At 43.8% G+C, this 16470-nt stretch overlaps 1 protein-coding gene across 1 annotated transcript in view; it reads right to left on the reverse strand.

Moving 5' to 3' along the window:
• Positions 1–6871: 6871 nt before the first annotated feature.
• The window catches only part of LOC109864583 (tetraspanin-12), a 15619-nt gene continuing 6020 nt past the window's right edge, over positions 6872–16470 (reverse strand). The window contains exons 6-9 of the mRNA XM_020452431.2: positions 16290–16355; positions 11196–11303; positions 10851–10994; positions 6872–7995 (exon numbers count right to left, since the gene is read on the reverse strand). Coding sequence (XP_020308020.2) covers positions 7681–7995; positions 10851–10994; positions 11196–11303; positions 16290–16355 — 633 coding nt within the window. The 3' untranslated portion in view covers positions 6872–7680. The remainder of the gene's footprint in view (positions 7996–10850; positions 10995–11195; positions 11304–16289; positions 16356–16470) is intronic.

Genomic DNA, 16470 nt, shown 5'->3' on the forward strand with positions numbered 1-16470 from the left:
TTGGTTTGCTACAGACAGTATGACGTTTGTTTTGTTCCTGATTTGTACCACACAAGCCTCCATACTTTACCAACAAATGGGGGTTTGTTATGGAAAATGAAATTCATAGTGTAAAGAAAACTCCTGTACCAGTCTACCAAGCATGACTGACTGAAAGTGTTTATTGAGCTGTTGGGGTTTGACGCTCTATGATAATTCTGTCTTGTCGTGACTGATAGCTCAGCTATCACCGTAGCTAGAACACTCTCAGCGCTTGGCGGGGATGGAGTCCTGTAACCATTCCAAATCAGTACAACGAAATCAGTGCAAATGCATTGAATGACACTTTAATATCCAGCGAGCTGATTTAACGATATTCTATTTCTCAGCTGTGAGATCTCGGGAGGTTTAATCGAGAACTTGTCGTTTTCCTAATGACGATGGATATTTTTCTTTACGCTTTTACGTTTTCCAAGATGGCTGACGTCGGTGAACTGAACGTGGCTCTTGAGACTGCTGAAGCGAATGCCACGCCCCCTGCTCCAACCCCCGCCCCTTTCCCACCGTCCCGCCCCAAACCTGTCCACTCCACCATCACTGCTTGACTATGATGTGACATATGCAACAACTTTTTTGTTTGTTCGTAAAGATATTCTTTGTATCAGAGGGAGAGAGTGTGGGAGGGGGGCAATAGGGAAACGCAAATACATATTTTTTAAAATATCAAATGATGTTGATAAAATTATAACTGTCTTTTTTTTCATGTAAAAAGAAAAAAAGAATTACAACTGTTGCTAGTGCACATGTGCTGTAAATTGTTCTTTGGTGTAGTAAAAATCATCATGGTTTAGTCGTTTTTAAAAATCATTTACACCAACGGTTCTAGTGTCTTATTTTAGTTAGCCTTCTGCTCCACCGCATTTTAAGAACCAGCTTAATATTTTTCTAAAGGGATTCTTTGAGAAAATGCATGCGTTTGCTGGAGAACTTTGAGTTTAGTGTTGCACAAGGACAGGCGTTGTCTCTGACTGCATCCCAAATGGCACCCTATTCCCTATATAGTGCACTACTTTTGACCAGGGCACACAAGGCCATACGGCTCTGGTCAAAAGTAGTGCACTATATAGGGAGTAGGGTATCATTTGGGACACAGCCTCTGTCTTTCAGTTTCCATGGCTAAGTGAAAAACTTTTGGGGTGAAGGAGTGTACTTAGGTCTTGTACATGAGATTATGTAAATTGAGGAAATTAAAATGATAATTATATGACGATTACTTTTGATCGGTTACAGCTCGTGTATTTGAATTATTGAAAAGATATTAAAAAAATAAAATGCAATTGTTTAGTCCGGTGCAGTGTCTATTAGTAAATAGAATAAATCATTGTCCTATTAAAGTACTTATATAAGTGGTTGTCTTCTTTTGACATCAACATTTAGATGTTTCCAAAGTCAATGTACGGTCTGTTTCTTTTGCACCAATGTATAATGTACTGTATTGCTGCTTATACACTATGTTGTATACCCACATATTTCTGTATATCTGTAAGATCTTCTGCACCAAAGAACACTTATTGCTGTTGATACACTATGTATACACTTCAGAAAGTATTCCCACCCCTTGACTTGTTCCACATTTTGTTGTGTTACAGGCTGAATATAAAATGGATTAGTTGCCGGAGAGAAAGGAAACAGCTCAGGGATTTCACCATGAGGCCAGTCAATGGTGACTTTAAAATAGTTACGGAGTTTAATGGCTGCAGGAGAAAACTGAAGATGGATCAACAACATTGTAGTTACTCCACAATAATTAACTTATTGACAGAGTGAAAAGGAGGAAGCCTGTATAGATAAAAAATATTCCAAAATATGCATCGTGTTTGGAACAAGGCACTAAAGTAATACTGCAAAATCTGTGGCAAAGCAATTTACTTTTTGTCCTGAATACAAAGTGTTTTGTTTGGGGTTAAATCAATACAACACATTATTGAGTACCACTCTCCATATTTTCAGGCATGGTGGTCGCTGCATCATGTTATGGGTATGCTTGTAGAGTTTTTGTAGACAAAAAAAGAAATGGAATAGAGCTAAGCACAGGCAAAATCCTAGAGGAAAACCTGGTTCTGTCTGCTTTCCACCAGATACTGGGAGATTAATTCACCTTTCAGCAGGACAATAACCTAAAACACAAGGCCAAATCTACACTAGAGTTGCTTACCAAGAAGACAGTGAATGTTCCTGAGTGGCCGAGTTACAGTTTTGACTTAAATCTGTTTGAAAATCTATGGCATGACCTGAAAATGGTGACCTGAAAATGAAAATGAGCTTGAAGAATTTTTTTAAGAATAATGGCAAATGTTGTACAATCAAATGTTGCACAATTGACATTTACGGAGTTATTTTGTGTAGATCGTTCATATGACATTGAAATCCATTTTAATCACACTTTGTAACACAACGAAATGTGGAAAAAGTCAAGGGGTGTTATACTTTCTGAAGACATTGTATAATGATAGTCCTATAGCTGTGAGTGGGACATGATGGGGTGAGGGGGTGCAGTCTTGTCCAATCTTAGCCATACAATATGGAGCAGGGGAGTCTATCTCCCAGGGTAATTTCTCTCTGCACTGTGAATGTATCAGCATATTTCTCATAAGGGAGTTGGCCTGTGTGTGTGTGTGTGTGTGTGTGTGTGTGTGTGTGTGTGTGTGTGTGTGTGTGTGTGTGTGTGTGTGTGTGTGTGTGTGTGCGCTCACATTTGTCTCTCTGTATTACCATATTTCTCATCAGGGAGTTAGTAATTGAGATGTTTTGGGAGAATGTATGGTCCCATCAGCTTCCCTAGGTGCATTGCAGATGACATGCATCAGGGGGGAAACTGAAGCGGGAATTACCCAAGCAACATGCCAGCACACAGACTATTTCTGCCCCTGCTATTTTTACACAGGGGTCAGAGGGTAATGGTTTTATTTCTGCCGCTGGCTCCTTTTACTGTACACCGAGAGAGAAAGGGAGGGGAGAGAGAGTATGTGTTTGTATCCCTCTGTCCCCATGTCAACTGTGAATTTGTCCTAAAGCAGTGACCCTCTGTGGGATTGAGGGATTGAGACAGTCCTTTCTCCATGACTTCTCTATTGTTACTCAAAACTAAATCCAGAGAGCAAAATATCATAGATCTGTATCAATTAGACAGAGACTAAGAACTGAGGGAAAGGGATGTAGGCCTGATATATCTGCAGTATCAGTCAAAAGTTTGGACACACCTACTAATTCCAGGATTTTTCTTTATTTTTACTATTTTCTACATTGTAGAATAATAGTGAAGACACCGAAACTAAGAATGCACACATGGAATCATGTAGTAACCAAAAAAGTGTTAAACAAATCAAAATAGATGTTTTATTTGAGATTCTTCAAAGTAGCCACCCTTTGCCTTGATGACAGCTTTGCACACTCTTAGCATTCTCTCAACCAGCTTCATGAGGAAGTCACATGGAATGCATTTCAATTAACAGATGTGCCTTGTTAAAAGTTAATTTGTGGAATTTCTTTCCTTCTTAATGCATTTGAGCCAATCAAATTGTGTGACAAGGTAGGGCTGGTATACAGAAGATAGCCCTATTTGGTAAAATACCAAGTCTATATTATGGCAAGAACAGCTCAAATAAGCAAAAGGAAACGACAGTCCATCATTACTTTAAGACATGAAGGTCAGTCAATGTGCAGTCTTCAAGTAGTCTCAAAAACCATCAAGCGCTATGATGAAACTGGCTCTCGTGAGGGCCGCCACAGGAAAGGAAGACCCAGAGTTACCTCTGCTGCAGAGGATGAGTTCATTAGAGTTACCAGCCTCAGAAATTGCAGCCCAAATAATTGCTTCACAGAGTTCAAGTAACAGACACATCTCAACATCAACTGTTCAGAGGAGACTGCATGAATCAGGCCTTTATGGTCGATTTGCTGCAAAGAAACCACTACTAAAGGACACCAATAATAAGAAGAGACTTGCTTGGGCCACAATTCACGAGCAATAGACATTAGACCGGTAGAAATCTGGCCTTTGGTCTGATGAGTCCAAATGTGAGATTTTTGGTTCCAACTGTTGTGTCTTTGTGAGACGCAGAGTAGGTGAACTGATGATCTCTGCATGTGGGGTTCCCACCGTGAAGCATGGAGGAGGAGATGTGATGGTGTGGGGGTGCTTAGCTGGTGACACTGTCTGTGATTTATTTAGAATTGAAGGCACACTTAACCAGCATGGCTACCACAGCATTCTGCAGCGATACACCATCCCATCTGGTTTGCGCTTAGTGGGACTATCATTTGTTTTTTAACAGGACAATGACCCAGCACACCTCCAGGCTGTTTAAGGGCTATTTGACCAAGAAGGAGAGTGATGGAGAGCTGCATCAGATGTCCTGGCCTCCACAATCCTCCGACCTCAACCCAATTGAGATGGTTTGGGATGAGTTGGACCGTAGAGGGAAGGAAAAGCAGCCAACATGTGCTCAGCATATGTGGGAACTCCTTCGAGGCTGTTGGAAAAGCATTCCTCATGAAGCTGGTTGAGAGAATGCCAAGAATGTGCAAAGGTGTCATCAAGGCCACGGGTCGCTACTTTGAAGAGTTTCAAATATATTTAAATTTGCTTACTACATGATTCCATATGTGTTATTTCATAGTTTTGATGTCTTCACTATTATTCTACAATGTAGACAATAGTAAAAATAAAGAAAAACATTGGAATTAGTCGGTGTGTCTAAACTTTTGACTGGTTCTGTATGTGCTAGACAAGAGGAATGAAGAGGCTTACTGTCTGTACACCACACTGTTTCTCTCTCTCACACACACGCACACACACAGACACACACACTCACAGACACACACACACACAGACGTATCCCACCAGGATTAATAAGTGAATTGATGTAGGAGGCAGAGAGGAGGGGAGAGAGAGCGACCAGCAAGAAAACAATATGTCTTTTGTAACCCACTGTGACAGCGGGGCTACACGCCTTTCCCTCTTCCATAAATCATATCTTCACATTGTCAAGCAGCAAACAGAGCGAGGGAAGGAGGGAGGAGAAGGAGGGAGGGAGAGAGAGACAGAGGGGCCTTCCATCCATCCTCCTCTTCTTCTAAACAGGCACTTTCTCCCCCTCCATCAAAAATGTCTAAGTTAAAGTTGGCCCAATCGCCTGTCTCTCTGAGACCTTGAACCAACCCATAACCACTTCCATACACACTTTCAGGTTTGTCCTTGCTGATCTGAAATGAGTGAAACTGTCAGAAAGCTGCCAACCTGGAGGGCTAGGTGTAACTGGAACCATATTGCTGATACCTTTCTAATCCTCGCTTCTACTTTTAGTGCATCAGTAAGGAGTAAATGGCCAAAAGTTATGGGATCGGCCTTTGCTTCTCCAATGAAGGGTATACTTTGAAAGGGGACTCTGCAACCTTCATTCACCCTGCCCATACAGTACGTCTCTGTCCCCCAGGAACCCTTAGGTTGGGACCAGCAGCATTTAAGCATAACACCTCTGGAGTATCCTTGCTGAAAGCCATGGATGACCAGAGTCCTTTGATGAGGGACTTGAAGGGGACACACAGCAAGGGGACACACAGCAAGGGGACACACAGCAAGGGGATACACTGCAAGGGGACACACAGCAAGGGGATACACAGCAAGGGGACACACAGCAAGGGGACACACAGCAAGGGTACACACAGCAAGGGGACACACAGCAAGGGGACACACAGCAAGGGGATACACTGCAAGGGGACACACAGCAAGGGGATACACTGCAAGGGGACACACAGCAAGGGGATACACAGCAAGGGGACACACAGCAAGGAGACACACAGCAAGGAGACACACAGCAAGGAGACACACAGCAAGGAGACACACAGCAAGGAAACACACAGCAAGGGGACACACAGCAAGGGTACACACAGCAAGGGGACACACAGCAAGTTGACACACTGCAAGGGGACACACAGCAAGGGGACAGACAGCAAGGGGACACACTGCAAGGGGACACATAGATAGAGGGCAAACACAAAATATAATCACCAGTGACTTAAAGGATCTTAGGGGATGTTTCTGACATTCAGTAGGTGGTGACAGCTGCAGTTTACTGACTGCCCTTCTAGCTATAAATACTATGGATTATCAATAGCACCTTAATTACGGAGGAAGGGCTCATGGTAATGGCTGTAGCAGAATGAGTGCAATGGTATCAAACACATGGTTTCTATGTGGGACTTTTTAGGACTATTTTGTCACAGCTGGGATTGGAAATTGTCACAGAAACGAAACATGGTTTCCATTTGCTCCATTACAGATATTATTATGAGTCGTCCTCCCCTCAGCAGCCTCCACTGAAAGCAGGGTATGTTATTTCAAAATGAAAGACCATACTCTCCCACATATCATTCTCATAGTTCTCCCAGAATGAATTGTGTTCACTTCAAATGTATGATACGTGCTGTGGTGCTGACTTGCTGCACCCTCGACAACTACTGTGATTATTATTATTTGACCATGCTGGTCATTTATGAACATTTGAACATCTTTGGCCATGTTCTGTTATAATCTCCACCCGGCACAGCCAGAAGAGGACTGGCCACCCCTCATAGCCTGGTTCCTCTCTAGGTTTCTTCCTAGGTTTGGGCCTATCTAGGGAGTTTTTCCTAGCCACCGTGCTTCTACACCTGCATTGCTTGCTGTTTGGGGTTTTAGGCTGGGTTTCTGTACAGCACGTTGAGATATCAGCTGATGTACGAAGGGCTGTATAAATACATTTGATTTGTTTTGTGTGGCGATGAAAGAACATGTTATTTTTCATCCCTAAGAGTGTCATGCTGACAGTGATCTGTATCAGAGAACAAACACTTGGTTGTGTTATTATTCCTTGGCAAACAACACAGTATATTTCACAAACCCTCTGAAATTATTAAATGCACAGATTATTGTTTGAGCTGAAATGCATTATTCTCACAGAGCCAGAGATAAATAGCCAACATCATGTTCCGTTTATAGTAGACAACGATAATACACTCTGACTGCTGCACAAACACTCATTAATATGGCTGAGTGGTTCTTGTGGATTCCAACAGGTCTGTCAAATTAAGACATATGATATTTCCAAATATCCAGATAAACTCCATTTCCTTGGTTCGGTGTGTTTTGAGTGAGATGAAGAGTTGACATGTCCTTACAGCAGTCTTTGCTGAACAGGTTTAATCCAGTCAGTGCTAGTGGTGATATTCCCAAACATTCCCAACGAGGAGGAGGGAAGTTGGGAAAACGACAACGATTCCCTCCCCTCCTCACTACCGGATAGTGGTGACACTAAAGGACCAAGCCTCGGCTTATAGGTATTTCGTTTCTGTGACAATTTCCAATCCCAGCTGTGACAAAATAGTCCTGCAAAGTCCCACAGTCCAGTATGTCATTGTCATGTTGTCCAACGGGAAAGAGAGGGGGGTTATGGGGGGTATTCACTCTCCTGCAACTGTGCCCAATCTCTCTCATGTCTCCTACCCTCGTTTTTCTCACCCCCCTCTCTCCCCCTATCCAGTCTCACACTTTCTTCTCATCCCCTTATTCTTTCCCTATTCCAGTGTCTGTGAAGTAGGGGTGAGCGGTAGTGTGAGGGGCAGATGGCTGGACAGTGTATCTCCCCCCCCCCCCCCCCCCCGCTAGGACAGTGTCTCCATCTCAAACTGGGTGTGCCCATGTCCGTTAGATGTGGTCGCAGCCGGGCGAGTGTTACCCGATTTAGGAGCCTCCCCTTGGGGTGGGTGGGTGATGGTTAGAGGTCCAGGGTCGGTTCCTGTGGGGGGTTCGGCCGGGATGGGCTCGGGGGGCTTGCGGTCGTAGTAGAGGGCCCAAAGCAGGGTTAGGGTCAGGGTCATGGCCAGAATCTGGGCCACTCCTATAGACACACCCAGGAACCGCAGCACCTGCAGTTGCTTAGTCCCCCGGATGAAACTGTAGATCTTCGGCCCGCAGCCCTGTAGTACACAGACAGACAGACAGACAGACAGACAGACAGACAGACAGACAGACAGACAGACAGACAGACAGACAGACAGACAGACAGACAGACAGACAGACAGACAGACAGACAGACAGACAGACAGACAGACAGACAGACAGACAGACAGACAGACAGACACAGACAGACAGACACAGACAGAGAGACAAAGGAACTCAATAAGGGCTTGTCATTTTAAGAGTTGAAGCTTTTTCGTGTTGAAATATGGCATACGTTTGATCCATGTTATATTAATGTTACATTTATGTAATATTCATGTTGTTTCAATGTTTGAGTCTGTCTGTCTCGCCAGGGGCAGACCTCCCATACTAAGTCTGTGAGCTGTACATCTGCTGTAGGAACAAAATGAAAACGCTCTCTCATCCTATCACATGGATGACATGTACATGGAGAGAAAGAAACAGAGGGGGAGAGAGTGGGAGAAAGAGAGATGTAGGGGAAGAGAGGAAGGTGGTTGAGAAGTGTGGAAAGAGAGGGAATAGTAGTGGAGGTATAGAAAGGCCAGTCTATTACTTCCTGACTGGGGGATATTCACTCTCGGGCTGCTACATACCAGATCTACTCTACACCTTACTGCTGCCAGAGAGAGAGAGAGAGAGAGAGAGAGAGAGAGAGAGAGAGAGAGAGAGAGAGAGAGAGAGAGAGAGAGAGAGAGGTGGGAGAGAGAGTGAGAGAGAAGTGGGAGGAAAGGAGAAAGGGTAGTAAACGTGAGGGGAGAGAGATGTGATAAAGAAAGAGAGAAAACAGACAGGAGATAGAAAGGATGACTGACTGACTCCCTCCTCTACTGACTGACTCCATCCTGACTCCCTCCTCTACAGACTGACTCATCCTCACTACACACAGCATCTCTTTGTCCCTCTGTATGTCTGGTTCTACTTAGTGAGGCGTAGCAGCAGCACACATTTCATAAGAACCTCTCAGAGTTGACATTTAACACAATTAGTAGCCTCTCTCTCCCCCTTTTCCTGTATCGGCACTCTCTTTACCTCCTCCTCCCTTTCCCCCACCCCCATTTCCCTCTCTTACCTCCCCTTTCTCCACCCTCTACCTCCATCTTTCCCAGGAAAGCCAGTCCAGGTGTGTATTTTTGTTTATTATTTACAACGATGGTCTACACCGGCCAAACTTGGATGATGCTGGGCCAATTGTGCGCCGCCCTATGGGACTACCAATCACGGCCGGTTGTGATACAGTCTGGATTTGAACCAGGTTGTCTGTAGTGATGAATCATCTTAGACCACAGCACCACTTGGAAGCCCCTGTACGTATATGTCAGGCAGGAACACCATGTCACCCAGCATTTCTCACCCAGGTGACAATGGGCAGCCTGGCAGTCTGCACCGGGCACACCGGGCCTGCTAGAACCCTGTTAGAGACACACCACTTGGCCTGGACCATGGGGAGGGGAACTGTTGCTAAGGCTAGGGGGTTAACAGTGTTGACTAAACACAGCAGACAGACATGTTGAGGTGGAGGTGGTCAGACATGGGATAAAGGACAGGGATGGTTTGGGGTTAGACCAGGACAGTGGTTGAGCTGTAGATGGGATAGGGGACAGGGTTGGTTTGGGGTTAGACCAGAACAGTGGTTGAGCTGTAGATGGGATAGGGGACAGGGTTGTTTTGTGGTTAGACCAGGACAGTGGTTGAGCTGTAGATGGGATAGGGGACAGGGTTGGTTTGGGGTTAGACCAGGACAGTGGTTGAGCTGTAGATGGGATAGGGGACAGGGATGGTTTTGGGTTAGACCAGGACAGTGGTTGAGCTGTAGATGGGATAGGGGACAGGGATGGTTTGGGGTTAGACCAGGACAGTGGTTGAGCTGTAGATGGGGAGATGAGGGTGTTTCCCTCTGAGGAAAGAAGACTGAGTGTGTGCGGCCCTACCTGCCTGCTTGCCGGCATGACTGCCTGTTGCCTGCCTGCATGACTGCCTGTTTGCCTGCCCTACTGTCTGCCTACCTGCCTGTCTGTTTGCCTGCCTGCATGCCTGTCTGTTTGCCTGCCTACCTACCTGCCTGCCTGCGTGCCTGCCTGCGTGCCTGCCTGTGTGTTTGTGTGGGTGTGTGAGAGAAAGGTGAGTTATTAAAATAGAAATAGAGAGAGAGACTCTAGGGTGAGTTTGCTTTGTATTCTCTCTGTATCCTACTGGCAGGCTAGCTGGCATTGTTTGTCGTACCTCACCCCCTCCTAGACTTTGTTTGTGTGTTCCCCTCAGCCCCGGACCACGGCATACCTTGTCCCCTGATGGGCTTGATGAGGCGTAATAGCTGCACTCTGTCTCAACAATCTGGCAACCGCAGCAGCCAGAAGGCACACTATGCTATCAAGCCTGTGATTGGCTCTAATTGAGTTGTATGGATTTCTCTCCACCATTGAACACGGCAGGTCATTTCAGGCTGAAAATAGACATCCCATTGGAAACAGGTTGTTGTGAATGTATTAAGTGGAAAACTCCAACTCCAAGAAAATCATCTCCACTCCATTTAGAATGTAAGTAACCTATTTCAAAAAGTTTCTTGTTATTGTTTCTGTTTCTTCTGAACTAACAGGTTTACTCAATTGGCGAATGGGAATATGTAAGCCTGTGTGTCCCTTTCTGATGATGTCACAAGGGAAGGTACATCATTGGCAATTGGAAGATCCACCTGGGGCTACAGAGAGCCGTAATGATCACCTGTAATGATCCTAACTCTTTTCAGGGTGGGGTCAGAGGGTTCAGTAGGTGAACAGTTCACCAGAGGTCAAGCCACAACCTAACACTTACTATGAGGTCAGAGGGTCACTGGGGCACTCCTGGGGACACTCACCTCTTGGTGAAGGTCACTGAGGTCACGGTAATGGGCGTGGCGAGCACATCCTGGATACTGATTGGAGCAGCAGGAGTCTGGTGGCCATTCCATCTCTGTCATCTCCAGCCAATCGGTGAAGTAGATGACCCCGCAGCACTTAAACTGGGGAACACCCAGTCAAAGAAAGTTTACTTACATTAGCAACCCTTTATAACTAGCAATCTTGCATGTTCAAGCACTAAACACTAACAACCTCTAATAAATACATGTAATATCTTATTAAAATGTTGCTCTTGGGTTATGATATAAAACCACTAAGTGTTTGTGAAGATGTGTGTGACCTCTGGGGTAGTGACCTCTCACCTCAGTCTGGAAGGTGTTCCAGGTGTGTGTTAGCCACTGGTAACGCTGCAGGCCATAGTTGGGCATCCTGGACTTCAGACTGATCATATCTGACCTCTGAACTGAGGGCTTGGACAGAACATAACAGTGTAACTCGATTAAGGCTGTCCCCGACAAAAAAAAATCTTGGTCGACAGAGAGTCGTATGTTCTTTCGACCAATCAATTGGTCGAAATGTTCAAATGTGTATTTTTCCATATATAGGCAAATCCTATGTGTTTTAATTAAATCAACTACAGTGCATTCGAAAATAATTCAGACCCCTTTACTTTTTCCACATTTTGTTACATTACAACCTTATTCTAAAGATTGATGAGAAAAAAATCATTATTTAATCTATCTACAAACAATACCTCATAATGACAAAGTGGAAACAGGTGTTTAGATGTTTTTGTAAATGGATATAAAATGATGATACTTAAGTATCAAAAATAAAAGTAAAACCAGCCGGGCACGATTTTCTTGTTTTCTTTTTGATTTATTTACGGATAGCCAGGGACACTCTCCAACACTCATCATTTACAAATGAAGCATTTGTGTTTAATGAGTCCGCCAGATCAGATGCAGTAGGGATGACCAGGGATTTTCTCTTTTAAGAGCGTGAATTGGACAATGTTTCTGTCCTGCTAAACATTCAAAAGTTAGTACTACTTTTGGGTGTCAGGGAAAATGTAAGGAGAAAGTATACACATTTTTTTAGGAATGTTGTGAAGTTAATGTAAAAGTTGCCAAAAGTATAAATAGTAAAGTAAAGTACAGATACCCAAAAAAACTTCTTAAAGTAATACTTTTAAGTATTTTTACTTAAGTTCTTTATACCACTGCCACAAATCAGGCCTTTACGGAAGAGTGGCCACACTCCTCAGTACAAGGCACATGACAGCCTGCTGGAACTTTCTGAAAAGGCACCTAAAGGACTCTCAGACCATGAGAAACAAAATTCTCTGGTCTGATGAAACCAAGATTGAACTCTTTGGCCTGAATGCTAAGCGTCACGTCTGGGGGAAACCTGGCACCATCCCTACGGTGAAGCATGGTGGTGGCAGCATCATGCTGGGGAGATGTTTTTCAGCGGCTGGGACTAGGAGACTACTGTTGTCACAATCTAGGGAAAGATGAACGGAGCAAAGTATAGAGATATTCTTGATGAAAACCTGCAACATCCCCTCTGTGCAGCGACACTCCCCATCCAACCTGACAGAGCTTTAGAGGATCTGCAGAGAAGAATGGGAGAAAGTCCCCAAATACAGGTGTGCCAAGCTTGTAGCATCATACCCAAAAGACTCAAGGTTGTAATCGCTGCCAAAGGTACTTCAACAAGTACTGAGTAAACAGTCTGAATACTTATGTAAATGTCATATCAGCTTTTTTTAATACATTTTAAAATATTTCAACAAAAAAACAACGTTTTTTGCTTTGTCATTATGGGGTATTGTGTGTAGATCATTGAAAAAAACAAAATGTAATCAATTTGAGAATAAGGCTGTAATGTAACAAAATGTGGAAAAACTCAAGGGGTCTGAATACTTTCCAAATGCACTGTATATGCAGTGAGCTTGTCTGATGCTTTAAGCGCACTGTTAAATTAAATAATTAAGACACACAAATTACTAGAGGGAGTCCAACCGCAATTTATTTGAGTGTGCCGACTTTCTGCGCTGTATAAAATAAAAAAGAGTGACTAGCACCGGTTGTCTCTCCCTGCTGCAGGACCACCACATAACATCAACAGTGTTCATCGCGCTGTCCGTGTTGCTGAAGCTGCAACAGAATTCCAGCCGTATCTGACTGAAAAGTTCTGTTACCCAAATCGCTCATTTGTTTAGGAAAAACAGTCCCTATTCTCTCAACCCTTGCTCTCTTTACGTGACACATGAATGCATCGCATGCACGTGACCATTATGACCTATAGCATATCGTTATCACACCAATAAATTGGCTATAGCAAACTCAAAACGGGGGAATGTTAACTGGTTGCTCAGGAGGTAAAAAATGTGTGGAATAAATTAGTTGTGGAAAATACTGGAGATCAAGAAAAAGATGGTAAGGAGCAAGCTCTGTGTGAATATGTTATGTGCCAAACAGGTGCTGTTAGATTACAATATCATTTCTCTGACCGTTTGGAACAATGTAAACAACACTCAATAAATTATAAGCATAACAGAGTCTGTTGTCATTTCAAAAAATGGAACCGTTTATTTATTGTTTATGCTAAGTATTGCGTTGTTTTATTTTAAAATTAAAATGCTTGATTGCATGAATGACTCATATGCTGTGTGATGACATGAACGAATGAATGATTGATTGATTGATTGATACAGTACTATAGCTTATAGAAGTATTGAAATATAGACCGAAGTACGTTACGGTATCAAGTCCTAACAGGATGCGCTCTAAGGCCTGCAGCTCGATGGTGGTTATACAAGGCTGCTATACTAAGCCTACTGATGATAATACTAACAATGATCATAGCAATAATAGTAATACCAACAATAATAAGGAGATCAAGGAAAAAAGGAGGGTTATTATAATTATTCTAAATATAATTTGTCTGATCATTTGGAACAGTGTAAACAACACTAAATAAATTATAACTAATACCAGAGAGGCGGTTTTAACGAGATAAAAAGTGTAAAGCCTTTATTACAGCATAGCAAAGATTAAACAACAGCCGAATTTGTGAAATGATTTAACTGACATGTTGTGGTTGGTGCTCACGAATGCTTGGTGCTCACATAATTAGTATGCTATGAACCAGACACTCAAACAGGCAATATAAGCAGGATCTGTATTATTTTTGTAAATATATATGGATGCTTTATAAAGCTTATTATTGATTATAGACCTAATTATGTTGTGATTTCCTCTCTCCTCACTTTTCTTAGACAATTAAGGCAAAGGGTGTTTTCTGTGCCTCCGCCACATTGTTCTCAACACCAATATGCTGGTTAACTTTGCTTTTATGCACATAGCGACAACAGCACACTGACGTGTTTCAGAACCGGGAACAGCGACCACTATCCAACACGGGAGAACCCGAATCTGTTATAAAATCATATTATTTTTATTAGAGTTGCACCATTGTTCCTACTTAATATAACCATAGATACTTTCAGTAGCACATGTCTTAGAGTGATGGACTGTACCATCCTGTCACGTTTGCTGGAATAATTATCGGACCAAACTGCAGCGCGATATGGTTTCTACATAATATTTATTTGAAAACGCACAAAACAACAAAGAAAGAATGAAACGAACCGTGACTACAGAGGTGCTACGTGCACTAACTCAAAACAATATCCCACAAAACACAGGTGGAAAAAATACTACTAAAATATGATCCCTAATTAGAGACAACGATAGCCAGCTGCCTCTAATTGGGAATCATACCAAACACCAACATAGAAAAACTAAACTAAAACCCCACATAGAAAATAATAACTAGAAAACCCCCCAGTCACACCCTGACCTACACTACCATAGAAAATAAGGGCTCTCTATGGTAATAAATGGGGTCAGCCCTAAACTCCATTTCACTCAGTATAGTTACATTCAGTTCAGCTATATATTTCAGTTCAACTTCAGCTGAGAACATTTCCTGTACAGTTCATGTATTGCCACAAGACACTCAACAGAAAGCCATGAAACCGTACTGTTTCAAGCCTAGTTATATAGTCCAATCCTTTGACCATGCCTCAAATATTTTCAAACACGCAACATCACGGACTCTCTCCTCTAGTGTTTCCCAGGCCTCCAACACTCCGGTATGTAGTTGCTGAGGTTGACAACGGCTTGTTGTCTAAACAATTACCCGTCTGGGCTCTGGGGAACCAGACCGGAGCTGTTCCGCAGACCCACAGTCTGACACACTTAGCATGCATAACTTATCCCCCTCTCCTCTCCTCTCCTCTCCAATAAAACCTCCACCTAACACACCCTTGGGCCTCCCTCCCCTCCTCCTTCACTCTTTATCCCTCTCTCTTCTAGTCTTGTAATGAGATTGTGAGAAGCATAATATGACCCAGGTTACTCAGAATTACCCTGAGGCCAGGTTGGTGCTACCTTGGTGCTACCCTATCAGGGTTCTGATAAAGGACAAGGCACAAAGACTACAATACCCACAACCCCCCTGCGGCATGGCAGGTATGTCACACTAAGGGAGGCGGGTGGCACTGTGGACTCAAAGGCTAGGTGCTAGTGCTAAACACACACACACATCCTCAGGCTTGTAGCCAAGTACCAAACACACACACACCTTTCTCAGTTTGCCATACACACTGCTCTAGCCAGTGACCAGGTGCTGCACACACACGGACACAAACACACCTGCGCAGTTGGAGCGAGTCCCACCTACTGTGATGGGACATCAAAGCCACTGTGGGCTCTTTCATGGTGGAGAGATAAGCCCCTGGCCCAGTGGAGGGGCAGCCCTGTAGGGGAGAACCCGTTGTAATAGAGAGCCCTGCCGATTGTGTTCAAACACCCACACCCTGAGCAGGAGGGAGAGAGGAGGCAGGCAGAGGGAGGGGAATGAAGGAGGAATGGGAATGGGGGACACAATTATACCCTATCTTGGGGGTATTCAACTCTTACCCTACGAGGTCCGGAGCCTGCTGGTTTTCTGTTTTACCTGATCATTAATTGCACCCATCTGGTGTCCCAGATCTAAATCAGTCCCTGATTAGAGGGGAACAATGAAAAAAATGCAGTGGACCCTGGTTTCACCCAACAACACTTTAGGAACATTGTGGAAATTTGAGACGTTGGACGTTTCTTTTAGTTAGATTTTTTGGTTGTTTATATATAGCACCAGTACCATTTCCCTGTGCTCGTTGGCCTGTGCCCTGCACTGGCCATGTTGTTTATTGGGTAGCCCAAGTAAGCAGAGAAAGAGGCGAGCTCTCTGAGCAGAGCAGAACATGACTGGCATTTATGTTTATTCATAGCACAGAACAAAATACAGACATGCCTGTAAGGACAGCCCCCACACATAGAGCTGCAGCATAGATCTAAAGCATAGAGATACAGCATATAGAAAATCAGTGCCGCACTCACCTCGTCATACGTCCACACCCCACTGGCCAACTCTACACAGAAGATCACCAACAGACTGCCAAAGTACTGAGGAGAAAGAGAGAGAGGGAGAGAGAGAGAGAGGGAGAGAGAGAGAGAGAGAGAGAGAGAGAGAGAGAGAGAGAGAGAGAGAGAGAGAATGTTAGTGTTGAGGCTAGACAGA

The sequence above is a fragment of the Oncorhynchus kisutch genome, linkage group LG19 (assembly GCF_002021735.2).
Source record: "Oncorhynchus kisutch isolate 150728-3 linkage group LG19, Okis_V2, whole genome shotgun sequence".
NCBI lineage: Eukaryota > Metazoa > Chordata > Actinopteri > Salmoniformes > Salmonidae > Oncorhynchus > Oncorhynchus kisutch.